At 33.3% G+C, this 27,476-nt stretch overlaps 1 protein-coding gene across 1 annotated transcript; it reads right to left on the bottom strand.

The window, feature by feature from the left end:
• Nucleotides 1-142: 142 nt before the first annotated feature.
• On the bottom strand, nt 143-25,869 carry LOC131958556 (C2 domain-containing protein 5). The gene is made up of 30 exons (XM_059323644.1): nt 25,780-25,869; nt 25,179-25,265; nt 24,769-24,809; nt 24,548-24,675; nt 24,045-24,140; nt 23,495-23,650; nt 23,065-23,125; nt 22,499-22,639; nt 19,198-19,733; nt 18,539-18,645; nt 17,570-17,678; nt 16,929-17,043; nt 15,721-15,960; nt 15,343-15,441; nt 13,699-13,788; nt 13,045-13,105; nt 12,610-12,663; nt 12,451-12,525; nt 12,220-12,282; nt 11,794-11,892; nt 11,459-11,578; nt 10,786-10,914; nt 10,002-10,088; nt 9,481-9,570; nt 9,118-9,226; nt 6,974-7,726; nt 6,243-6,283; nt 5,789-5,902; nt 3,958-4,104; nt 143-2,913 (listed from the first exon to the last, which is right to left on the bottom strand). The coding sequence occupies exons 1-30, from the start codon at nt 25,867-25,869 to the stop codon at nt 2,800-2,802; spliced, it is 4,152 nt and encodes a 1,383-aa protein (XP_059179627.1). The 3' UTR covers nt 143-2,799.
• Between the last annotated feature and the right edge of the window lie 1,607 nt (nt 25,870-27,476).

Raw genomic sequence — 27,476 nt, 5'->3', positions numbered from 1 at the left:
ATATCAACAGTAATTAAGTTAACTTTGAAGCAAAAAAAAAAAAAATAAAAAAAAAAAAAAATAAAAAATAAAAAATAAAAAAAAAAAAATAAAAAAAATAAAAAATCAACATATAAAATGTTAGCTATAAAAAAACCTGTTGAATATCAGCAGTGTTAATAAAAAAAAAACATACATAAACTTCATGTTTCATCATTAAATTTATGGCACTGCACATGGAGATGAGAACAAGCCTGACTAAAGACTGACTAGTGGCACCTATAGATTCTATTAACTGAGCAAAACCCTGAATGTTTCAACGAAGTCTTTATCAAGTCTGGCATTGTACAGATTTAAAAAAAAAAGTTCTAAATATAACTTGTACTTTACTGGCGAATTTCTTGTTATTCATGATGGTAATCTAGAAGTGAGTTCAACCCAGTTCAAACATATCACTTACATGACATTTAGTTCATCGTGTCAGGTCAGCTAACCACTAACATCAGGTACAGACAAATGTCAGGATTATTAAAATGTATGATATGAGTTTGCTATAACTGTCTTCTGAATAGTTAGGTTTCTATTTTTGAAAACTGATGGACCATGAGGCAAGTGAGGCAGTGTTCACTTGTTTCTGTGACCTAGGCATATGGAGAGATAGTGTAGTCAGCACTATGCCCAGCTGCTTTTCCCTAACATGAGTTAGGTAACCCATCAGAGCTGGATAGACTCAGGCTCATTCTACTGACTTAAAACAGATTTGAACTCGAGAATTTCGGGATAGCAGTCTATCGCTCTACCACTAGGCCACACTGTCCCATTGTCTGACATGAGTTTGCTATAAATTTCATCTGAACAGTAATGACAGGTAATTTTTGCAATAAATTTCATCTCATTGAAACAGAAAGGTCAAGTATTTTTGAATAAATGTCATGTCATTTAAACAATAATGTGTTATCCATAAATGTCATGTTAAATGAACAATGTCAGATAAGATTTCCCATGAATGTCATGTCTATTTATCATTTGTATTTATCAGCTGGAGTTAATACCAAGCTAAGGGCTGTTCCATCCCTAAGCCTTATATTAATAAACTTTAACATCATTTCATTATAATTATACCGTGATCGATTTAACTTTCAGACCTTTCTTACATTAACAGCCCATAAGCCAACAGTGCAATTACATAAAAATGAAAGAAAAATACAAAAGCTAAACGTCGTAAGCTTAAAGCAATTTTCGTCACAAAGCTCAAAACTGCATTTTTACTATACAGCACTTAGAATGTCTGACAGCAAACGACTTTTTACAAATGCAAATATGAAATAGCAGATAAGTTAAAATAAGCTACATACAAGTTTGTCTAAGCCTTAAGAACATAAGTAATTGATCAGCTTATATCAGTAAAACAGTACTGATCATCTATTTTGTATTAAGTAAGACACTTAGTTAGAGTTAGCAAATAAATAACAGTAGGTAAGAAAAAATTTTTTTTTATATATCTATATGCTGAGGTTAATTTTTAATTAAATTGTTTGCACATTACTTTCAAAGTATCAGCATGTTAAAAAATAGCTTAGTTTTATTAGGTGTATCAAAATCTTTTGTTAATCATATCACAGCATTTCACACTTATATAATTTACAAAACTGTACATAAAAGATGGATTGGAAACCTTTTGTCACTTAGATTTTGTATAGTTTACAAAACTGTACATAAAAAATAGTTTGGAAAAATGTTTGCCCCTCAAAATTTGTTAACACATTCATTTTGTTTATTCTTAAGGTATTTTAAATTCAACAAGAAAGCACAGTGCACTTAAGACAGGTCAACCAATCAGCTATGTGTTACAATGACGTTACACAGAATATAAGTACAATACTTAGTAATAAAACATCTAGCAACTTTCTGTTTCTCAATAATTCAATGTTAGGTATAAATAAGAGGGCCATCCAAAGTGTTTTGTGTCAATAAAAAGGTCACTTTAAGTGTTTTATGTAAATTAGAGGGTCAGGTCAAAAGGTTAATCACCATTAAGCAGACCTAATGCTGGACGACTACTAGTGTGCTTTCTATGATTTATATGGGCCCAAGTTAGTGAGTTATCCTTTTGAACAGTACAGTAGAGTTCACCTGTTTCATTGACCTCCACATATAAATAGATAGCATTTGTTTATTCTCAGACATGTGTCCTACACCAAAATATAAGAAGCTATCTTAAAAATAATTCTTAAAGCTAATTTGAAAAAAAAAAAGCTTATTAAAAAGAAATTCAATATAAGGAATTTAAAAAAAAGTGTTAGGCATTTTGGATGAACCTGTGATGTTAAAAGCTTAGAATGTTAGAGCCAGCAGAAAAGTTGTTTGTATAGTCACAACCAGTACATCAGTGATAGCTTTACTTATTATAAACACAAGAACCAGCTAATTTCACACAATTTCACACATGTTGGAGGTGTAAGAGGCTATTTTAACATTTACACAAGAGAAGCCACTATACAAAAACGTACTTAGAATGAGACTGATTTCTGAAATTATATACATCACAATTTAACACCCCCATGGTTGTTAAAATATCACAAGTTTTTGAAATTTCTTTTTAAAATATTGATTTTCGTTGCTCAATATTAAAAAAAAAATGAGATCTGGAAGAAAAAATGTGTAGATACCATTCCCTTAGAAACCTTGTAAAATTCATTATAATTTCATGTAAAATGTTGCATCAAATATTTAGAGCAGTTATCTCCCATTTGCAATATTAACAGTTGTCTTTCATTAACAAAATAAATGCAGTTTTCCTAGCATCTAGTCAAAAGTGCATCAGGAAATTGGAGTGGGTACCGTGACAGGTGTTTCCATTATAATGCTGTCTCTGTCTTCACCTTCGTGCACTACCACCACTATGTCCCCGCTAACATTTATCAGACATTGCCCCTGGGGAAAAAAAAATTGAGCAAACTTTTTTGAACAAAGTGACATACAAGCTATTTATAGCTCAGTAGTCATTAAATTGATTAAAGTCACACAGTAATTTTTGAGCCAATGTTGTAGCTTTTTTTGGAAAGTATTAAGTAAACTAGTTTTAAGTTCAGTTAAGTGAAGAAACACCTTTGTATAATAAAATATTTAAAAGCTAATTTTAAATTTTACGAAAGCACATCGCTGCATATACGTAATTTCTATAAAAAACATTTAGACCAAGCACAAATAATTCCAGCTCTGAGGCAGTTTTATTTTTTTTACTCTGAATTACCGTTAACAAATAGTTGCAACAACTATATTTTTAATTAAAATTTTTTAATACTTTGTTCACTTTCAATTACAGTTTTAAAACTATTGATTATATGAAGATATGAAGTTCCCTTTTTTAACCTGATGGTCCATGAGGCAATTGAAGTTTACCTATTTCTGTGACCTCAGCATAGGAAGGGATAGTGTGGTCTCATTATGACTAGACAACCTTTACTTTCCCTAACATAAGTTAGGTACCCATCAGAGCTGGGTGGACTCAGTGAAGTTCTACAACCCAATTCAATCTCGACTTTCAGGTTAGCAGTCTAGAACACTACTATTAGGCCAGGCAGTTCCCCACATTTCTCATGTGCATTAACAAATAGTTGCAACAACAATAATTTTAATTAAAAAAATGTAAAAACTTTTTTTCACTTTGAACTACTGTTTTGAACTACTAGTGATGTGCATTAACAAATATTTGCAGCATCTATAATTTTGATTTAAAAATCTAAAAAATTTTATATTTCACTTTGAACTACTGTTTGAACTAGTAAACATGTGCATCAACAAATATTTCCAGCATCTATAATTTTAATTTAAAATTAAAAAAAAAACATTTTTCACTTTGAACTACTGTTTTGAACTAGTAAACATGTGCATTAACAAATATTTACAATTTTAATTTTTTAATTTGTTCACTTTGAAGTAGTACACTGAAAAATGTAATGATGTAGTAGCTCTCACCTGATTCTTCTGAGGGTTGTTCTCTAGAATACAATGTGACATGTTGTAGGCCAGCAAAGCATTTCCACCTAGAGCTGCCACATGAGCTCTAACAATGGCCATCACTTCAAGGATAAAACTCTGCATGAATCCACCCACACCACCGTACTGGGGGAAGACAACAGGGAGGGGATGTAGGATAGATATTTTTTTAAAGATAGGACATAGGACAGATATTTATACAGCGGACATAGGACAGATATTTAATCAGAGGACATAGGACAGATATTTAATGATAGGACATAGGACAGATATTTAATCAGAGGACATAGGACAGATATTTAATCAGAGGACATAGGACAGATATTTAATGATAGGACATAGGACAGATATTTAATCAGAGGACATAGGAAAGATATTTAATCAGAGAGGACTAAGGACAGATATTTAATCAGAGGACATAGGACAGATGTTTTATGAGAGAGGACAAAGGACAAATATTTAATCAGATAATAGAGGCATAGGACAAACATTTAATCAATGGAGGACATATTTTAATCAGATGAAAAGAAAGGACATAGGACAGATATTTAATCAGAGAGGGGACCTAGGAAGGACAGATATTTAATAAGAGGACATTGGACAGATATTTATACAGAGGATGTAGGACAGATATTTAATCAGAGGACAGATATTTAATCAGAGAGAGGACATATGACAGATATTTTATGAGAGAGGTCAAAGGACAAATATTTAATCAGATGATAGAGGCATAGGACAAACATTTAATCATTTGGAGGACATAGGACAGATATTTTTTTATCAGATGGAGAGAGAAGATATAGAATAGACACAATCATTGGCATAGTGTGATGGTTACAAATTTTAACTTGTACTGGCCTCTGATCCCACCCCCCCCCCCTACATCACCTTGGTATACTCCTGTATTTAATTAGCTTCTTTTATCACAGTACTGCTAACTAATTTGTTTAAAGTTAGCCTTTTGGACCTGGTGGTCAATAGAGCAGATGGAGTAGAGTTCACCATTTTTTAAACAACAGTTTATGACGGATAAGTGTTATCAGTTCTATGCCCAGCCACCTTTTCTTTCTCTAATGTAAGTCAGATAAGGGCGGACTTTGGGGTTCACTACAGACTAGAGCCAGGGATCTGAACTCAAGACTTCTGGGTTAGCAGTTATGCATGCTACCCTCCGATAGCGCTATCCCTTACTATTAACTAATGACATAAGAAAAAAAAAATGACATTTTAACATTAACTATTTAAGACCGTAATGACGCTCCCATAAGTTGAAAGGCCTGCCTGGCTTGCCATAACTACGCTACCAGCATCCGATAAAACTTTCTCTATTTAACTAGCTTAACTAAGTTATGTCGCCACATTATAAAATTAACCACAATTAAAGTACTTATGCTAATACTAATCCAATCCATGATTTTGAAAAAAAAAATGGATGTACTTTCATTTTTTGTGAATAAGAACCCATACAAAGTAATTCTTAAAATTAATTTTTCCAACAAAAGAGTATTTTTGCCCGAAAAAAAAATCTTTATTTTTTCTTCTTAAAAACAAAGTAATTATCTTTCTTCAATAAATAAATAATTACTTAAAATTTATATCAGTGTGTAGGGCATTCAATTACAATTAATTTGTATCCGAAATGTGTGGGGTTTAAATCTGCGGGTAAAAAGATATGGGTCGTTTTGCCACAGGGGTACTAAAAAAATTTAGTGAAAAAAAAATTCAGGTGAAATGTGAAAATAATTATGGGCTTAAAGAGTTAACACATAGAACAAGAATGGGATAAGGATTGTATGGAAACACAACTGACCTCTTTGACAGCAGTACTTTCCCTTATGAAGAAAAAGTTATAGTAGCCCAGGTATTTATCAATGCGACCATTATAAACAACATTCATAGGTGTCAGCTCTATCCCCAGTGTGGGCTGGAGAAATACACATAAAATAATCTTGTTGTAACTTTTTTAAATTAACAAATGGCATATGTAGCAAAGGATTGTACAATAATTATTTCAGATAAAATATAGTTTGTGTTTTTACATAACCAATATTTATTGTTTCAATACAAAGAAGTTGATGAAAAAATGTAAATTTCTAGAATTTTAATTAGCACCATGTACGTATAGAACTTGCACCTTGTGTTTTTACATAAAAACTTTAGTAGGCCTACTTTGCAAGTATAAAAGTTGGTTTCTTGAGTGTGCATTATTACTAAGGTAGTGAAAATTTGAACTACAGAGATGGATCATAAGATAAGAAACTTACAGGAAATTTTGTTCTTGGTGAATCTCTGATCTGTTTTAGAGCTGTGAAAAACATAAAATTAATGGTAGAAAATTTATAGTATAATGGGTAAAATATGTTTTATTTGTCACATGAACATTCTTTTTAACACAGAAATTTATATTTATGAAAAAGGTAAGAACAGAATTAAAGTTATAAAAGATGACTTGAGTCTACAATAAAGAAAATATTGGTAACCTCCTACATTCATTTTAAATGTAAAGGCTAAGAACATAGTGAAGTCTAAAGTTTAAATCAGTGTATAAACATTGAGCCCTGGGTTAATGATAAATACTATGAGAGAGGGAGCAGTTATTTAAAATAGCTGTCTTAATATTGCTTTTGACAGGATGCGTTCATCACTTTTTTTAGACCTTGTATATGGAGGAGCTATGCCTAGCAGTTGTTATTAACTAAATAAATACTTAATTGTGTTGGAGGGGTTCCCTTCCTACTAAAAATTAAGAACGAAGAAGAAGAAAAACTAAATAAGGTATGCATTAGAGCTGGCTGGATTAGGAGAGATACTAGGTATTTAAGCATGAGATCTGAATCTGAGACTTTGAGGTTAATAAATGAGTGCTCTACCACTCAACCATGCCATCCCATGAGGAAGTGATGCCAGATTTTTGACATCAAAGAAACAAAAGTAAGTGCGATTTCACTTAACATCACGAGTCAATACCTGGACAGTTTAAAAACATGGTACTCACATCTGCCAAGTTGGTTGGCCATGCTGTTGAGCCGTGAAACAGCCGGGTGAGTGGACACAGTTGATGTGGACTGTGTTTGTGGGTCAACTCCCTCTATAGGAAACATCATGTCATCTGTTTGGTTGGAGGGGGCTAGAACTGCTGAGTCTAAAAATAGAACACAATGAAAGAGGTGAGTGGACACAGTTGATGTGGACTGTGTTTGTGGGTCAACTCCCTCTATAGGAAACATCATGTCATCTGATTGGTTGGAGGGGGCTAGAACTGCTGAATCTAAAAATAGAACACAATGAAAGAGGTGAGTGGACACAGTTGATGTGGACTGTGTTTGTGGGTCAACTCCCTCTATAGGAAACATTATGTCATCTGATTGGTTGGAAGGGGCTAGAACTGTTGAGTCTAAAAATAGAACACAATGAAAGAGGTGAGTGGACACAGTTGATGTGGGCTGTGTTTGTGGGTCAACTCCCTGTATGGCTGGAGGAGGCCAGATAAACATACACAAAAAAAGAACACAATGAAAGAGGTGAGTGGACACAGTTGATGTGGACTGTGTTTGTGGGTCAACTCCCTCTATAGGAAACATTATGTCATCTGATTGGTTGGAAGGGGCTAGAACTGCTGAGTCTAAAAATAGAACACAATGAAAGAGGTGAGTGGACACAGTTGATGTGGGCTGTGTTTGTGGGTCAACGCCCTCTATAGGAAACATCATGTCATCTGATTGGTTGGAAGGGGCTAGAACTGCTGAGTCTAAAAATAGAACACAATGAAAGAGGTGAGTGGACACAGTTGATGTGGGCTGTGTTTGTGGGTCAACTCCCTGTTTGGCTGGAGGAGGCCAGATAAACATACACAAAAATAGAACACAATGAAAGAGTCTCAGTAGAGTGGGGACACAGTTGAGGGGGAGGAGGATTGTGTTTGAAGGGGTGAAGAACTGCTGAATTTAGATAATAAACACAATTAAAGATTGCAAAAAAAAAATTAAGATTATACAGCAAGAATGAAGATGCATTGTATTATTTTTTAAAAGAAGTCATGGTCTGACTGTAGCACTTGAATGCTAAAGAGAAATTTTCAAAGATGGAACATGGGCTCAAGTCTGTAGTACTTTTCTGAGTCCACCTAATTCCGACTCACATTAAAGTAAAGGCAGCTGGGCATAGTGCTGACCACACTATTCCTTCTTATTCTAATGTCAGATAAAAGGTGAACTCTACTCCATTAGCCCCATGGACTGTCAAGTGCAGGTCAGAAATATTAACTTTTAGAAATACTCAGCCATGATGCATAGAATTACTTACTTGGCCATGTTGCATAGAAATACTTACTTGGCCATGTTGCATAGAAATACTTACTTGGCCATGTTGCATAGAAATACTTACTTGGCCATGATGCATAGAAATACTTACTTGGCCATAATGCATAGAAATACTTACTTGGCCATGATGCATAGAAATACTTACTTGGCCGTGATGCATAGAAATACTTACTTGGCCGTGATGCATAGAAATACTTACTTTGCCGTGATGCATAGAAATACTTACTTGGCCATGATGCATAGAAATACTTACTTGGCCATAATGCATAGAAATACTTACTTGGCCATGTTGCATAGAAATACTTACTTGGCCATGTTGCATAGAAATACTTACTTGGCCGTGATGCATAGAAATACTTACTTGGCCATGTTGCATAGAAATACTTACTTGGCCATGTTGCATAGAAATACTTACTTGGCCATGTTGCATAGAAATACTTACTTGGCCATGTTGCATAGAAATACTTACTTGGCCGTGATGCATAGAAATACTTACTTGGCCGTGATGCATAGAAATACTTACTTGGCCATGTTGCATAGAAATACTTACTTGGCCGTAATGCATAGAAATACTTACTTGGCAATGTTGCATAGAAATACTTACTTGGCCATGTTGCATAGAAATACTTACTTGGCCGTGATGCATAGAAATACTTACTAGGCCATGTTGCATAGAAATACTTACTTGGCCGTGATGCATAGAAATACTTACTTGGCCGTGATGCATAGAAATACTTACTTGGCCATGTTGCATAGAAATACTTACTTGGCCGTAATGCATAGAAATACTTACTTGGCCATGTTGCATAGAAATACTTACTTGGCCGTGATGCATTCTGCAGACGAGTGAACATTTTTGTTGAACTGGCAGAAGTAGAGCTTGGCTGGCTAACATCCTGAAGGCCTAAACAGCAGCCAGTCACAGCAACCTGGGAATAGCACAACTTTCTAAACAAACTATCTTAACAATATGACTGCAGTGTGGGAATAGCAAAACATTAAAAAAAAACTCTTAACAATAACAGCACTGCAGTGTGGGAATAGCAATACTTTTTCAACTACGACCTAATTATTATTATAATAATAGAATTGTAGTGTAAGAATAGGTAATGTTATACGAGGTCATAACAAGCACTTGCATGGTTATGTGACTAGTTAACTGGAGAAAAGATTTTAAACTTACATTTATTTCATCTTCATCTGGGAGATCAACATTGAAGCAAATATCAACAAGGTAACAAGGTTTAAAATGACGTAATTTGAAGCACAGGCGCTAGCAAAATTAAAATAATATTATTAATTATAAGACATATAAAAGATTATGTGTTAAAATGGCAATAATCCTGAGTGGTACAAGATAGGTCTTTTCCAATAGAGGCATAGTAAATATATATTTATATGTATACATATCTACATTTGGCATCAGAATTTTATATATTTTTTCCTATATATTTTTTCCAATATATATTTTATCATGCAGGTACTCTTGGGTCTTAATCATTGTGGCCATTTTCTTAACTTAGAGTAAACTTATTCTATATGTATGACTAAATTTATATTTATCACTAAGCCAAATACAATCATACATAAAGCGGAGAGCTAATAATCAACTGTTTGCATATATTAAGTCGTGTGATTGACTTAATAAATTACATTCAATATCTGATAAAACGAATGAATAATGTATAATCTTTGACTACTCACCCGTAATATTGTGTTAAAAATATTTGAAAAATCTAAACTACAGTTAATGGTAGGTTGATATCTCACAAGCACATTTTGTGTGAACATCTGAGAATAAAAAAAAATAACTCAAGAATACTTATCATTACTTCAATATTTTATCTCTCTCCTGAAATCTAATCAAAGCACCCTTTATTCAACATCAGGTTACATGCCCACAGCATATGATGGAATTGTGACCATTACAATTAAAACAAATCTATAATAGTATTAATATATATAATAGGTACCAATTAGATCAGGATAGATTCAGCAAAATGAACTGAGTCAGTATATACTCAAAATTGCAGAATGGCTGCTGTACTGTAATTTTCACTAAACCCACAATGTCTTTTCCTACTTTAAATCCGAACAACTTTTGCCTACCTTAAATCCCCAACATCTTTTGCCTACCTTAAATAAACCCCTAACATCTTTTGCCTGCCTTAAATCCACAACATCTTTTCCCCATCTTAAACCCACAATATCTTTTACCAACCTTAAACCCACAATATCTTTTGCCTACCTTAAACCCCCAATGTCTTTTAACTACCTTAAAACATGGCATGCTGTCTTTCTTTTAATATAAAATAAATAACTTCATCATTAGCTAGACAATTGGTCAATTGAGAATTGACATAAAGAGAGCAAAACCTGAGCAAAAATATGTTATGCATGTATCAGGCGACCCTCTCTCCACACAGCTGATGAAGAAGCATTACCGTTACAACTTTACATTTGAGATTGAGTATTTAATATGACGTACCTGTAAATTTCCACTAATCCTCTCAGGTGAAACTCCAGGAGGGATCTGAGTGTTACACAGATCAAAACCTTCAGGTGGGATGACATCATGAAGGATCATGGCCACGGCGTTATCCTTTAAATCATCAATCTAAAAGGAAATGTGTGTATCTTTGTAACTGGTAACAGATTGGTAAGTTTGATACAGGATGAAAAGCCATGTATCAGAAAAGAAATCAGTTATTTTAAAATGGAAATGATCATTCTGAGCAAAAATGCTAATTAGATATATGATAAGCAATTTTTTTTCCAACATTTCTTTTGAACAAAAAATTGAATAGGGAAAATTGAATTAATAAAAAAAAAACAATATAATCTGTTTTAAGTATTCTGTTAACAGCAGATGTGATTTTATGTATTCATGAAACTATGATTAGAGAGAGATGAGAGAGAGATGGAAGGAATTTCCTCCAACACAATTAAGTATTACATGTCAACATGTTGTGAGCAATATAGGCTGTTGATTTCGATTTCAGCCTTTTTTTTCTAGATTTGCTTTCAGTCTTTAAGGCAGCACTTATATGAATTTCTCTCCTAGATGGGTTGCTGTCCCCAGCTATCGAGCTTCAAATGTTGATCAAACCAGCTAAATAAAACCTAACTTCCCGTTGCAGACAATAATACAATCCACTCACCACAAGTACAAATGTGTTTTTATCTGATGTTTCTTCAAGGCAGAAATTACCACCACTGTCGTCTTTATCCACTTCATCATCCGCTATTAAGCTGTGAGGGCTGTGTTCTTGTTGCCGATCCTGTTTTATGAAATGTTGGCTGAACACTGTAGTTTATATTTTACAAAAGGGAGACAATCTATTTTTTTTAAAAATCCATAACCTCTTAATAAGTTATGGAAAAAAATTTAGACTCACAAGGGTTGAGTTAAAATTAAAACAAAAAAATATGACTAACAGTTTTTAAACTAATAATAGTTTTTTTGGTGCTTTATAAAAAAAGATGAATTATTTACTACTATATCAGTGCCCAGCCTCTCCCTATGCATCTGTACAGTTCTAATGATTCTCTTCTGTAAGGTAATAAGGTCTTGACTTTCCTGGGCAGTTGCAACCTAAAAAGGAAAACCACATTTTTTTTTAAAGAAATTAATAAAACATTTTTAGTTATACAATTTTTAATCATTTTGTAGAAGCAAGATTAAACAAAACCCATGTCAATTTACATTTGAGACATTTTAAATTCATATTTAATTAATAAAAATGTTTTGCCTTCCAAAATTCATAAGATATCAAAACATTTCTTTTTTTATCATTTTATCTAACTTAGAGATTTAGAAATTTCCAAAAAAAAAAAAAAAAAACCCAACAAAGTAAATGAATTATTAAAAAAATCCAACTTATGGATAAAATGTAAAAAGTAAAGTAAATGCATGACTTACTTCAGTAGAAATTTTAGGCTGTGGAGGTGCCGGCAAAGGCCCAAGGTAAACCCCAGTGGCTGTCTGTTGATGACAAAAATAATGTATAAAATCCTAACAGATTTGAGGTATCTATCTGCAAGATTACACTTGGTATGAACACAATGCTTTTAACTACAGTTACTAATACAAGTAAATTTTCAGTTACAAATCTCAAAATGCTACCATTAGAATTAAATAAAGCATACTTACTGCAACTGCTACAATCATATTTACACCTAAACATATTTGTATCCTGAGACCGAATAAGCTGTTGAGCCCTCGAATCTAAACAAAAATATAAAGGAAAAGTTATGACTATAAAAATAAAGTGCATCATTCATTCATTATAAGATTTATTCACCATCTTACCTTTAATTTATTAATGAGTTGATTGTGAAGTTCATATTCTATAAATGGTAACATCTGCAAAAAAACAAAAAATTGCTACATTGTCATTATGCTGGTATTTCTGACAGCCATACCATAAAAATTAATAGAATCTAATATTACTGATTCTTATTCTATTTTATTCATCCCTTTGTCATTGCATAGAGCATTGTAAGAGAAGATGAAATAATAATAATTGTACTTTTTAAACATCATTTAATACCTCAACATAGTAAGCTATCAATTACCAATTACTTTTTTCTCAAGATTTTAATATTTTATATTTTATATCATATTTCCGACCTTGGGGCTTATAATTGACGTACATATACAATCAGAATAAAAAATATATATATAATATTGTACAAAAAACGAACTGCTTGAGCACCAAATTACAACAAAGTTTATCCTACTCACATCACTAATCTCACGAGCCGATTGTTCAGAGCTTTTGTTCTTGTTTTTGGCTCGACAAAGTCTGAAAAATGTTCAGAATCTTGCATGACATAAATTTCTACATTTTGTTTCTAAGTACTTTTTCAAATCTTTATAGTTAACCATGAGCTCCTGACCCTAAAATCCCTGTGCCCCTGAGCTTAATGAACACACACCAGACTTTCAATAAAGACTATGAATATAACTGCAAAGTTAATTTTATTATTTAGTGAACCTTTGTACATTCATTATTGCCAAAAATTATGCTTTATAATGCCAGTCCTCACAGCAGGCAGACCTTTTTTTCAGACATAGGTAGGTGTGGTCATAAGTAAAAAGCCAATTAATGGAGTTTTCAAATCACTTTTTCATCGTAAGTTGCCAATGAACCAAAAAAATTAGTTTGTGGCCATTACGAGTCGAACAGTACTAGTTAACTACTTTTTAAATTTTCCATTTTATGTACGGTTTGTCGATTTATTCGTCTGCCAGAGCACTGACATTTTAGACTTGGACCAGGTTCAAAAGGTTAAGTTAAAACATGTTAATTATAGACTACTGTGTTATAGCTTACAGCTAACTGTTATAAGACTACAGATATAATCCAGTTTACAAATGTAACAATGATCTGCCTACCTTGCTTGTATCAGACAACCTTTACTCCATATAGGTATGTCTTGGGGCGGATCAACTGTTGTGAATAATACTTCAGGTACACTTTTTTTCCTGAAGTGATAACATATTAATGTCAATCAACTGTGTGAAACTTTGTGGGAATTATTTTCAACATTCATTATAAAGTAAAGCAGCTAGGCATAGATTAAACTATCCCTTTATATCAGGGGTCTCCAAACTACGGCCCGCGGGCCACATGGGGCCCGCAAGGTCCTCTCATCCGGCCCGCTGAGATCTTTTTGTCCACCGAAAAAAATGTCTGTTAGAGGTGGCTGAGGAACTTTGCCCAGAGGATTCAAAACAATTTGAAAATGTAGCTTTGGGTGCAAATACCTTTGCCCACCGTGTTGCAGACATTGGTGAAAAACATCGTGACTCAAAAAGCAAAACATGCAAGCACGTTTCACTATTTTTAATTGCTGGACAGCTTTTCCACCTATCACCTGCTTGTGTTCATTAGAGGTGTGGATGAAGACATGAACATAACACAAGAGCTGGCTTCCCTACATAATATGTATGGCACTGTTACCGGAGAGGATATATTCAATGAGTTGTTGCTGATTATAAATTGGACTGGACTAACCTCAGTTACCTGACTGTTGATGGGGAAAAGTACATTAGTGGCATAAAGAAAGGCTTGGTTGGACAAGCGAATGAGAACAATATTCTACAACCAATGCTCCTGTACTCTATTATTCATCAGCTTAGCTCTGAGTGCTAAATATATGGACATTAGCAGTGTACTGAATCATGTGGTGAAGATGGAGAATTTAATAAGGTCACATGGGCTCAACCATAGATATAGAATACGTGAAGAATAACTTGAGAGCAAACTTGGACCTCGAGTGTGTTGTCGGCCCCCCGTCAGTGTTTCAGATTTTTTTTCTCGGGGGGGGGGGGGGGGGGGGCACACTTGAAAAATTTGTATATATTTCTGTATACATTTTTTTTTGGGGGGGGGGGGGGGGGGGGGGGACGACGACTCCATAACACCAAAGATATGCCTGGAAGAAACTCTGGCCCCCAAACTGATATTTGATAGTCAATGCGGCCCTCGGTCTGAAAAGTTTGGAGACCCCTGCTTTATATGAAACAGAAACATAACTCTACCCCCCCAGGTCTAAAATTGTACGTTTTTCTTTACTTGAGATAAGAAGATCTATTAAATAGCTAATAATATTATATTTTTGTAACAGAACTAAAAACCATAAAACCCATATCCTGTCAGCATCCCACTTATGGGATGCTTGTAAAAGAAAATTGCTAAAATTTATTGACAACTATTTAGAAATTAAATTATGTTTCATTAAATTTGGAAATGGATAGACTATTGTATTTGTGTGTGTTTTGTGAAAAAATTTAATTTAGACAAACATTCTAGTGCCTGTTTTGTTTGACTTGTCAAGATGGCATGTCAAAACATGCTCACTAGTCACATTTATGAGAAAAGTTTTTAAAAATCAATATTTTAAAAAGTATTCAATTTAAAACAAAATCAACAGTAATTCCTTGATTCAGTGACTGAAAGCTAAACAATATTGAAAAATTTTAAAAATTTGAGGACTTAGGATAATATGGGTTAATATTAAAGAAAGAGTCACAAACCTGCAAATGGCACACTTTGATAACTGTATCTCAAAAGGAAGATTGACAGGGTTGTATGGAATGTGACAAAGGGTGCATTTGACTAAAGGTTCTTCTTGGCTAGATGAAGTAAACAAAACATTTATCTTTTGTTGTTATAAGGGGAGATAAGTTCAAGAAGAAAAACTTTAATAAAGCTAAATAAGATATAAACTTAAAGTTCTTGCAAGTCAAATAAATCTATTCCCGAATGATTTCAGGTATGATATAATTATAAGAATTCAAACAAATTGAAAAAAAAGTAAATTTAAAAATGAGTATGAACTTTATGCCATTAAAGAGTCAAACAATGTCATAAAGAGTGAAACAAAGAGAGATAACTCTGGATATTATATGTACCTGTCTGGACAAGTCCATACTTTCATTTGTACTTGGTTGGCCAGCCCAATATCTACATACAGGTGTTTGTCTTTCTCTTTTTCACCTGTTCCAGCAGGTGCTTTCTCTGATAAGGCTCCTGAGGATAGGGGAGGTAACGGCGTGGCAAGGGACCCAGCAGAGTTAACTCCTCCATGAAGATCAAAGTTTAAGTTGATTTTAGCTGCTGTGCCCATGGCAGCCAATACAATCACCTCATCACTGAAATTGTTTTTTCATGATTAATTTACATGTTTATTAAAAATACACTGTTATTATGTATAGCTTGACTGGTGGAGATGGACAAAGCAGGTGCTCATGACATTGCAGATAAGGAGGACAAGGAGGCGTAGTCCTCTTGAAGAACTAAAGCCACAGGGATGTCTTGGGAGATGGCAAAGTTCATAGCTGAAGACCTAATTAAGTCGGAGATTATGATAGAGGCCATATGCTTCAAAGGGAGGAAAGCAAACTAAAGTAAAAAAAATTAGTTATTTGTAAAGCTTAAAAAAGTGTTTCTCAAAGTGGATTCAGGAGTTCCAAAAATAATTTTGGGGTTCTGCTTGACAAGATCTGATATAAAATTTAAAACAAATCAGCTGCAATATTTTCAAAATTAATGTTGCCATCAGTGCTTTTGTACAAAGTCATGGACTTGGTATAGGAAACTTGTGAAAATCACTCAGTTGTCAATACCGATGTCAATGCTAATATCTCTTTGGGAAAATTTGGGAAAACATAGCTTAACAGAACATCATCCTTTCCCATTTGTTTCAGTGACCTCAGCATACAAGGGGATAGTGTGGTCTGCACTCTTCCTAGCTTCTATTGTTTCCCTAATGTGACTCAGGTAGCCATCAGAAATCATGGACATCCTATGGGCTCAAATAGGATGGCATTGCCTAGTGGTAGAGCGCTAGACTGTTAACCCAAAAGTCTCAACTTTAAATCCTAGTTCAAGTCAGTAGAACGGCCCTGAGTCCACCAAGCTCTGATGGGTACCTAATACACATACGGGTAAGTAAAGGTGGCTGGACATAGCGATTACCAAATTATCTCTTCATATGCCGAGGTCACAGAAGCAAGTGAACTCTACTTCACTAGCCCCATGGGCCGTCAGGCTAATAAAAAACTTTACTTTTTTACAGACTTAAACCCAAAAAGAATGTTAGGTGTTTAGAATATCCTACCAAATAGTTGTTTGTTCAAGGTAGCCCAGCACAGCATGACAGCCAAGCTTGGAGGCGTGAGCCTTGATCTCTATCCTCACCTCGCTCCACCAAGCATCTCTTGTTTCTGCCTCCTCTAGAGTAGTAGGACAAAATGGGTTATTGATTTTTTTATAAACAACAATTTTAAGAACTTATATAAACACCACTGAATGTATGGCAGATAAAACATAGTTAATCTGTTGCTGACTGCACCCAAACTGACAATCTTTTTTAACAATCCGACCTATCTGTTATTGTAAAATCTTTTTATTAGTTATTAAAAATGAATACTTTTTTAATTTCAATAGAATTGGATAGCAAAAAATAAATTTGCAAACCAAATGAACATAGTGATTTGTATTAATACTGCAATAAAATTAGTATTTACATAGCAGAATTTATTTAACTTTTGAAAAATTAATTAAACCCCTTATTTTGTCAAATTTTACTTCACATTGCATTGTCATCAAGTCTTGATCTACATATAAACTAAAAAATATTAATGGTTGGAATTTCGCTCAAGAGTTTTGTACAAAGCATTAAGATAAAAGATGAAGAACAAAAGACAACAGCATGACGGAGGAATTAAGATCAATATAAGCTTGCAAAAAAGCCATTACCTGGATTATGAATCTTGTCCAACAATTTGACAGATCTTGCAGACACAACTCCACCCAAGCTGACAATAAAATTTGGTGGAAAGCTCCTCATTGTGAAAAATGGATACTCCTGTATGGAAATAGGACTAAACTATATGAACATTTAAGGATAGAAGTTTATCCCAAAATATAACATAATCACTACTGTTAAACAAGAGTTATCTCTCTAGCCTGGTTGGGGAATCAACTGTATTTAACAATCATCAGTAGCCATATTTCAAATTAAAAAAATAAACATAAAAATTTGTAAATTTAATCTCCATGGCAAAATTTTATTAAAAAAATTAATTCTGTTTGGGAAGTTGATTTTCATTGAAGAAGCAGTCTATAACTTAGGCACTATTTCAAGTGTAATCATTGTTACACAACATTTAGTGAAGAAAGTTGTTCTAGAAGTTTCTAATTTTAGCTCTCGTTCAACAGTATTAGATTGTCATTTTATTTTTTCAACACAATCAAACATTTAAATTTCACAATAATTAGAGTATGACAGATATATGACCCCTCAACAAGTTACACCCACCCAATATAAAGCCAGAGTTTCATATCAACAGAAACTATTATCAGCAGTCACTCTACTTCTTCTTCATTCTTAATTGCAATGTTGGAAGGAATTTCCTCCAACACAATTAAGTATTGCATGTCAACTTGTTTTGCCCAAAATAGGTATTTGACAGCCTGCTTTTCTTTTTGGATTTGCTTCTATAGTCTTTGTCCATCCAACCAAAAAGGCACCAGTTTTTTTATTTCATTCAGAGTTTTCTCGTCTAGATGGGTTGCTGTCCCCAGCTATTGAGTATCATCTGCCAGAGGTTTCAAACTCAGGTAGTTAGCAATCATGAGCTTTACTACCCAATCACGCCGACACAGAGCAGCCACTCAATAAAAAATATTTCAAAGTATAAGTTCTCATACACAACTATATCTTACCAGCAAGTCTATGCTTTGTTGTATCAAAGATGCTTTAGCAAAGTTAGGATTTTGTAAGGCACTTGTATTTACAGGAGCTGCTCTTGTATTGTTACCCATCGTACTCACTGAGTCAATATAAAACAAGCAGGTTATAAATAAAGCAGTAAAAATAAAATTTCAGGGTTTTACAACAATTTTAACATTTACATATAAAGTGGCTTTATCTGATTGTTGGCTATAATGAGAGAAATGATAAAGAATTAAAGATAAATTTAAACAAATTTGCTCATATTGTTTTTATAACAATAGATGTAGCTAAGAAAATAATATTCTTAAGATTTTTATTCAGCAATAATTATTATTGTCATTTTTCTTAATTTTAGTGTTGGAAGGGATCTCCTCAACACAACTGATCATATGTGTCAACTGGTTATGCACCATTGACTCCGATTTCAGCCTGCTTTTCTTACGAGCCTCATCTGCCAGAGGGTTCAAACTCGAGACTTTTTAGTATAGCAAGCATGAGCTTTACTGACTCGACCATGCCCACCCCTTGGTGTGATTAATCATAAATAAATTTTTAAGTTTGTGTATAAATAGGCGATGGAGTGCATCTAGTTAAAAGCCTGATAAGAAAGCACCAAATACCTGTTACGAGATATAAACAGAGTTCTTACCTTTGGGGGGAGAGCTGATTTCAGAGTCCGACAACCTCCTGCTTGACTCTGTACAAGGACCAACTCTAACAGGTGAAGTAGAGTGCCTGAGCGAGTGCTGCTGATGGATGGGGGGTGAGATAGGCGGTGAGGTTGGCGCCGATGAGCTGATCGCCTGCAAGCTGGTTGACTTTGTCTCAGAGGTGAACACCTCCTGCGAGGTGTCGGTGGGCTGCGATTGTGGTGTTAAGGTGTTGGAGGACAGGGAAAAATCTTCAGGAAAGGAGGAACTGCAAGGGAAAGTGAACAGGGATTGGCTGGGGGATTCCTTCTGTAAGATATAGGGAGGAGCCGATGGCGGCGGACTGCGAGAGTTGCTGAGCGAGGTCTGTCGTGAGAAGATCCCCGACTTGGGCGACATGGTTGACGGAGAGGTAGAAGGAGAGGGGCCAGGGCTGGAGAGCTGCCTGTTTAGAGGAGGGTGGACGTGTTTTTCCGATTTGATCTGTGAGTTGGTTGTGTTGCGGTGGTGCAGACTCACGGTGTGTCTCCGCATGCTGCACAACCGTGCAGAGAGAAATGAAAAGCGAAGAAAAAAAAACGAGTAAGTAAGCATTATATGGCAGATGGCATACAAGCAATACTGTGTACAACTCTTAATAATTAACTCACTAAAACATAGTGTAAATTTATGTATACAAATTAAGTAGAAAGTAGTTCTTGTTTTCTTTATTAAATTAATTTTCAAAGTTGGCAGCAGTAAATTTATTAGAGGCAGATTTTTTTTTAATGGTGTATTCTATACACAGGATTGTCTTGTATATCACATGTACCACTGTGATAAAGCTTAGCCACACAACTAAGTGATTTTTTTATAACATCTAGAATCAATTTTAAAGTAAAATATATTTGTCACAGTGTTAAGGTGAAGAATTATCAAAATAAGCAATGACTGATACACTATTTTAGTGATAAGCTTAAGGTGAAATTCTACTTCATCATACATAGAGTTTATAACCAGTGAAACAGTGAATCTACATCAAACAGCTAATTAGAGAGTATAATTAAAGCAAAAACAATTTTCATTAACTGTTTAAACCTTAAAGTATATAGCATAATACTTAGAGGTTTTAAAATAAGCATGACGCAATTAATTATTTTAACTTTTACGTTAATTACAACATTTTAAACATTTAAAGTCAAGGATTTTTTAATAAACTCCCTATAAAATATATAGCTCATTTTTCAAATGTAAGTGTATATTCTTTATCAGCAGTCAAAATGGCAAAGTAAGAATAGCTTAGTACAAACAACAAAAAATTACTGAATAATTAGCATCTACTAAATCCTACATTAAGCAAAAGGTTTGGAAGTGTGAATCAGAATTAGCTATAGTTTTCAGTAACTTTTCTTCTTAACTGAGAAATGTACATTATCTAAAAATAGCTAAAAATACAAACTATTGATTACATTTGAGTAGCAATAGGTTTCAATGTTCAATTTTATTTGTATAATATTTGCACACACTAAATACTTATAAATATTTTTAATCACTCAAATTCCTAATTAATAAAACAATTAGTGAAATCATGTGCATGATTAGTATTAAAAACCTATTTCATAGAGGGTGATATGAAAATAAAATTAGAATAACTTTCATTCTAAAAAAAGTTGGAGAAACGTATAGTGCCATAGACTTTTGCGCATGTACAGGAAAACAAAAAGAATGTTTAAGTTATCAAAATCGTGTAATGTTAGCATTCTTAAAGTGTAAATTCATGCCTCAGTGTGGCTGATATTAAATCAGTATTAAATGTTTGTTTTATGTTAGTGGTTGGTTAAACTATGTCACTACAGTATTATTTGTTATACTAGGGGAGTTTTACGGGTAATGGAAACAAAAACATACCATGGCCTGCTGCACAAAAAACATAAAATGGATTACTCTGAGGTGTAAGCAGATATTTAAATCAAAGTAAAACTTTAGTTACTTTATATTTTTTATTGGGCAGTGAGAAAAAATTATAATAAAAGTGAGAGCGACAACAATACATAGCTTTAATTCCAAATTAGATTAGACGCAGTTGGTCAAAATTTTAGTTGGAAGTAAAAGTCACATTTTGATCATTGTGTGGTTAATACAAATAGACAGACATAAACAACAAATATCAATTATCATTACTTGTGGATTTAGAGACGGGGAACCAATGGTGAAATAATCCTTAAATCACCTCACCAATTTATTGCCTATTTTACCACTCTGATATAATTGTATACCAGAACAGTCCAGTTTCCCTCAACATTGTGATATGTATTTATTGTTAAAAATAAAACATTTTCCGAGTTTAGTAGCCTTTACATTACAATATTGTTTATATGGATCACTATTTTATATGCTGTTATTTAGTTTTAAAAATCACTACATGATTATCATGGCTAATTAAAAAACACCAACATTTAACCATGATTTAAATCTTGAGTTAAAATATAAATATAGTAAATTAGCCATGTCAGAATTTTCTGATCCACAATTAATTAATTTGAAATGCTTACTGAAACATTTAAATACACATTTTTATTCTAATACACAAGCTTGCCTGCTAATAACTATTTTCACTAACATATATTAATTGACAGTCTGCCAATTAGTGCTACAACATGTTGCTTACTTGTACGACTATTACATTATGTGCTTTACAAATACATGCATGACTTTATAAGGTTAATACAAATTTAGTTTTAATTAGTTAGTATTCTATAACCCAAAATTGATACAATTGCTATAATTTTATTGTTTTATTATGAAGTGTAGTTATACTTCCATTCTAAAATTAGCCTATATAACTACCCTGCTGTGTAATTTAGTATGTTTCTAACTTGAAAGTAAGTCTGAGTTTGTTGCAAGGTACTGCTATTTATATTTTAAAAAAGATTCTGTCTTATTTAGTAATAAGGTACTACTTATATTTTAAGACTACAATTACAAGTTCAAATTAAATATTAATGCCCAGCCTTGTTAAATAGTCAATTAGTATTTTAAAATTATTCTCGTCAAAATGTCCTACTTATATTAAAATAAATTCTTATTCCTAATTTTGAACAAAATGATACCCTTATTTTAAAACACACCGGATAAATGCTAAGAAATTTTTTTTTTCAAAATAAATAAAATGCTGGACTTTATGATTTATTAAATTCATATTTTCACATTTTTCTCCTACCAACAGAAGCCCTACTCATATTTTAAAATTAAATTATGTCCTAATTTAAAATACAGCAATAATCCTGATAAGACATTCTACCGGCCTACTGTACTACTCACTCTTTAACAGGTGACACTGAATTAGATGTAACGACAGCTGGAGACAGCTGCCCAATCTGAAGCCTGGTTAAAGCCACTGCTGTTCCGATGCCTCTCACTACTATGCCAGATTCACCCTCTAAGTCGAAATTCTGGAAATACCTAAAAATAGACTCAATGATTAGCATGGGTTAGCATACAAGTGACCACTTTGCTTCAATAACCTTCTAGAGAAAAAAATCTGTCAAAGATTTTTAATATAGCAACATATGAATCAATCAGGTGAAGTAGAGTTCATCTGTTTGTGTGAGCTTGCCATATGAAGGGATACTGAGGTCAGTACTAGGCCCAGCTTCCTTTATTTTCTCTAACATAAGTTAGGTACCCATCAGAGATGGGTGGACTCAGTGACGTGCTACGGACCCAAACTCAATACTTTCGGGTTAGCAGTTGAATACGCTACCATATGACCATGCTGTCTCAAATTTTAAATTAAAAAAAAAGAGCTAACCAAAAATAAAAAAATTATTTCAGGGAAGCATGAAAACATTCCAAATATACGATAGCATAGAAAAACAGATCTGTACCCTAAAACAGCATTTCCTCCCATTTCTAAGACTTTAACACCAAGTTTTCTTTGCAATGTTCCTGAAATAATAAACATTCACAGTAAATCTGAATTTCTGAGAAAACCTTTGAAAATAACCAGTTTTTAAAAACATATAAATCACACAAATCATTCTAGAAACTTATATTTACAATAACAATAAGCTGAGAACAACTCTATTCATTTTTGAAGTTATTTAGCAAGATTTGTATTAGTTTATGTATGTTAATATATAGTAGAAGTATATACATTTGATATGAATCACAGTTACGTCTATTACCTTAAGGTTTAGTACGGTAAATTAATATTCAATTTAAAATTTACATTATAATATTGACTTTTTTATCAAAGGTTTTCTTCGAGGTGTTTTTAAATACAAGCATAAAAATAAAATCAGTAAAGCAGCCTGCCTGATAGTTTAGAAAACAATCTCTGTCTGGCTTCATTGGAAGCCCTGGGTGTTCGAATTTTTTCAATCCATTGATATTCTGGATCGTCGTTGACAACAAGTTCTTCAACAAATCCCAGAATACCTTGTATTCTCCAACCTGATGGCACCTCACAAGCTATACAAAAGTAGCAGAAATTTTGTTCCAGTGTAAAAAAAATTTAGAAAATATTCAACGTATTACAAGAATGAAAGTTAATTCAATTTTGAAAATTCTCTACAATGTAATATCTGACTGAGATTTCAAAAAAGAAAACAAAACACTATTGTGAATTATTATAAAGAATAATCCAAAATTAAATTAAAATATACTCTAAAATCATTAATAAAAATTATGGGAGTTCACTAGCAATTTGTATATGGTACGTTAATAAGTTCTCATAGACACATAAATCTAATTTTTCGAAAGAGTCATGCCATTCTTAAACACCTAACTTAGATAACTATTAAAAATTTTGGACACAAATTAATCCACCGAATACAAGATTTATTTCTTTTAATTTTAAACTTACTGCAGAAGAACTGTATCCCACAAGATGATTGCCTAAATTTGTTGAAATCACTAAAGAGTTCCACACGAACTTGAATGTTTAGCTCTCCTCTAAGCCCTGAAACAAAATGGAGTATCAATATGCATTGATAAAAAGCCAAAAAAAATAAACCACTAAAGAAGTAAGTCAATAAAATATTTAATTAAGCTTCAACACTTTAAGGGTGCACTTGCAAAATCTGTTATCCCCTTGAACCAGCGATGACACTATTTGGTCCATGACTTAAAACTCCGTGCCCTGGCAGACCGATATGTCAGTCGGAGACACCCTACCCCAAGTCAGATAAAAAACCCAGGAGGAAAAAAGATGATAAAAAAAGGACGTAATGGGTAGGCCTACAATTCACTTCATGGTAGTTCCTGTCATGGCTACAACCGCAAATCTACTATGACTTGGCAAGTTTTGCAAATAGGATCCCTCTTATGAAAAATTGTTAATAATATGAAAATTTGTGATATTTTTACCATGCATGGTGTCATAGATAGGAAACCATCCACTAATGGTAGAGTTTTCTCTGGATAACAAAGGGTTTAGGTCGATGTACACTTTACCAATTGTGTCATGAGCGCTGTATGTGTCGTAATCAAGAACCCTGTTGAATACAGTTCATATAAAACAATTGCATGATAGAGGAAACAAACTTCCAACTCTCAATCATAAGAAAAAGCCAACAGTAAGCTGTTACCTAAGATCCAGTGGTTCATCTTGTAACACTTCATCATCAACCTATCAAAGAACATCATCTTTTAAAATTGTATACACTATTATAAAAAAAGACATAGTTATCGACTCATCTGCCCAGGGGTTCAAAGTCAGGACTTTTTGGTTCAGCTACCATGAGCTTAACCAACCCAACCATGCTGACCTGTGCAGTATTCTAATAAAAAATTTACAAAACTCAAAGATTATCAATTTAATAGCATAATTTTGACTGAATCAAATAAATACAGCTGAATAATTATTTTTATTGCTATCATTTATGTCAAGTATAATTATATATGTTTAAAATGAGATAACATCTAATACTAATTTTATAAGCTACTATGTGGAGGTATTCTAAACAATATTGTGCTTTTAAAAGAATGACAGCCAAACCTCAAACTTGAACCACTCTGAATTCCACTGTGGGCGCAAGGATTTTTTACACACATCCGTTTTAAATGTTTCATTTCCAAACCGAATCTGAATAGCAGATAAGATTTAAATAGGAAATAAGATTTAAAACAGGTATTATTTCTGTACTAAATTATTAAAATAAAAGATTATAAAAAATTTAGTTACAGAGTTAGGGGCACCCATAAATGCTTTCTTTGACCAGTTTTACCTACTCCTCAGCATTGTCACAAAGGGCCAGACCCCCTTTGAAAATGACCTTACAGCCTCTAAACTGCAGTCAGTCTTAAAATATCAATTTCTTTCAAAAATACTGATCTCTGTTAACATTGTGTGTATAAATATATTTCTACCAAAATTTATAAAAAAAAGTTTTATAAAAACAAGAAATAGCTTCTAAAATTTAGTTTTTAACATTAAGATACATAATCCAAAATGTGTTATCGTGCTGTCCAATCCCCCCCCCCCTTCCAACACTATCCCCTATGAGTGTGACATAATTTTAGATGACCCCCTAAGCTCCTATCATTCTACATTAAGTGTACTTTCAATACTACGCAATGTTCTACATTTAAATTCAAACCTCTACAAAAGCATCTGTTAGTTCACTAGCTCTGTCCATTACAGGCAGATCTCTGGCACTAAGTATCCGAACTTTGACTTTGCCTGGCATCTGTAAAAATTAAGTAATATTTTTATTAAGAGATCATCAGGGATTGTGAAACACAAGATAAATGGGATATTTTATAACTTCCATGCCATATAATCAAATATAATGTGACATTAGGCTAGTTAATTTTTTTTTAATAGTTAGGCCTATTGTGATTGAGTCTGGTTTAGCAACTAATTTAGTTAGTCGGTAATCTATCGTTTTGGGTACGTAAAATCGCCCGCGGCTATTAATGTACGAAAACGTTACCTCATTGTTAAGGCTGTAATAGAAGTATATAGTGATATGTTTGTGTCAAATATTATAGATAAATGATTAATAAACCTAAATCAATGGCTAAATATATCCATATAGGCAAGAAATTAACTTTAAACAGCAGTGTCTGCAAGCAAGATTTGCTATATAAACAGCAGCCATTTGTAAAATAGAGTGACTTCAACCTGAATCTCGCGCTATAAGTCTATAAAAATAAAACTTTAACAAGATGGCTGCTATAGTAAATGAGCATGGTTGCATCTGTTGGAAACATCGCTGGTGTTCATTTATTACTGAAAAGTTTTAATTCAATTGTTTAAAAACAGGTACATAGATGAAATATTATAGATAAATGAATAATAAACCTAAATCAATGGCTAAATATATCAATATAGGCCAGAAATTAACTTTAAACAACAGTGTCTGCAAGCAAGATTTGCTATATAAACAGCAGCCATTTGTAAAATAGAGTGGCTTCCCCCTGAATCTGGCGCTAAAAGCTTATAAAAATAAAACTTAGACAAGATGGCTGCTATAGTAAATGAGCATGGTTGCATCTGTTGGAAACATCGCTAGTCTTCATTTATTACGGAAAAAGTTTTAATTCAATTGTTTAAAAACAGGTACATAAATGAATCAAGGAAACATTTTTGAATTTTTTAAAACATAAATCCTCCTCAAAATGTGAAATAATTATTAAAATTTAAGGAGTCACCTGTTTTTCACATTACAAATCGCGGGCGATTTTACGTACCCAAAACGATAGATTACCCAATTCATCCCTAATGTGATCTTTTTAAAAATTATGGAAATTAGGCCTATACTTTTTAAAAAAAAATCTATTACTATTAGGAATTATGCCTGGGAGGGGAGGTTAACGTGCCCAGAGGGGGGGGGGGGGCACTGCCGAAGAGATGTCTGTATGAAACTAAACTGAACCTAAGGTAAGGTAGAAGCAGTTATCGGGAATTGGTTGTTTTTATTATTAATTTAAATAAAATTTACAAATAAAATACATTTGTACTGAAATCTAGATTAATCGAGCAACTAAGCGAGCGTGAGTATACAACATAGCATTTCTAGTTCGATCTAGATCTTTAAATACATGAAAGAGACACTAACTTTTAATAAACGGCAACGAAACTATTAACGTAGATCGTGTGTTGCCTCGAAATCTTTTGTATAAACAACAGCAGACAACAACTTTTCGGACACTTTGTTAGCTACACTGAAAACCGACATTTCCCGCAGGAATAGTTAGGCTTAATGATATTTCCTTGACTGTTGAGGCTAATTTCAAAGGCCAACACACTGGAAAACACGGAGAAGCATTAGATCTAGATCTAGAATCTAGA

This window comes from Physella acuta, unplaced genomic scaffold (genome assembly GCF_028476545.2).
Source record: "Physella acuta isolate Inbredline_101_S28 unplaced genomic scaffold, ASM2847654v3 ptg001334l, whole genome shotgun sequence".
NCBI lineage: Eukaryota > Metazoa > Mollusca > Gastropoda > Physidae > Physella > Physella acuta.
Note: the sequence above shows the minus strand (reverse complement) of the source record. Positions and strands in the feature narration are given on the sequence as shown.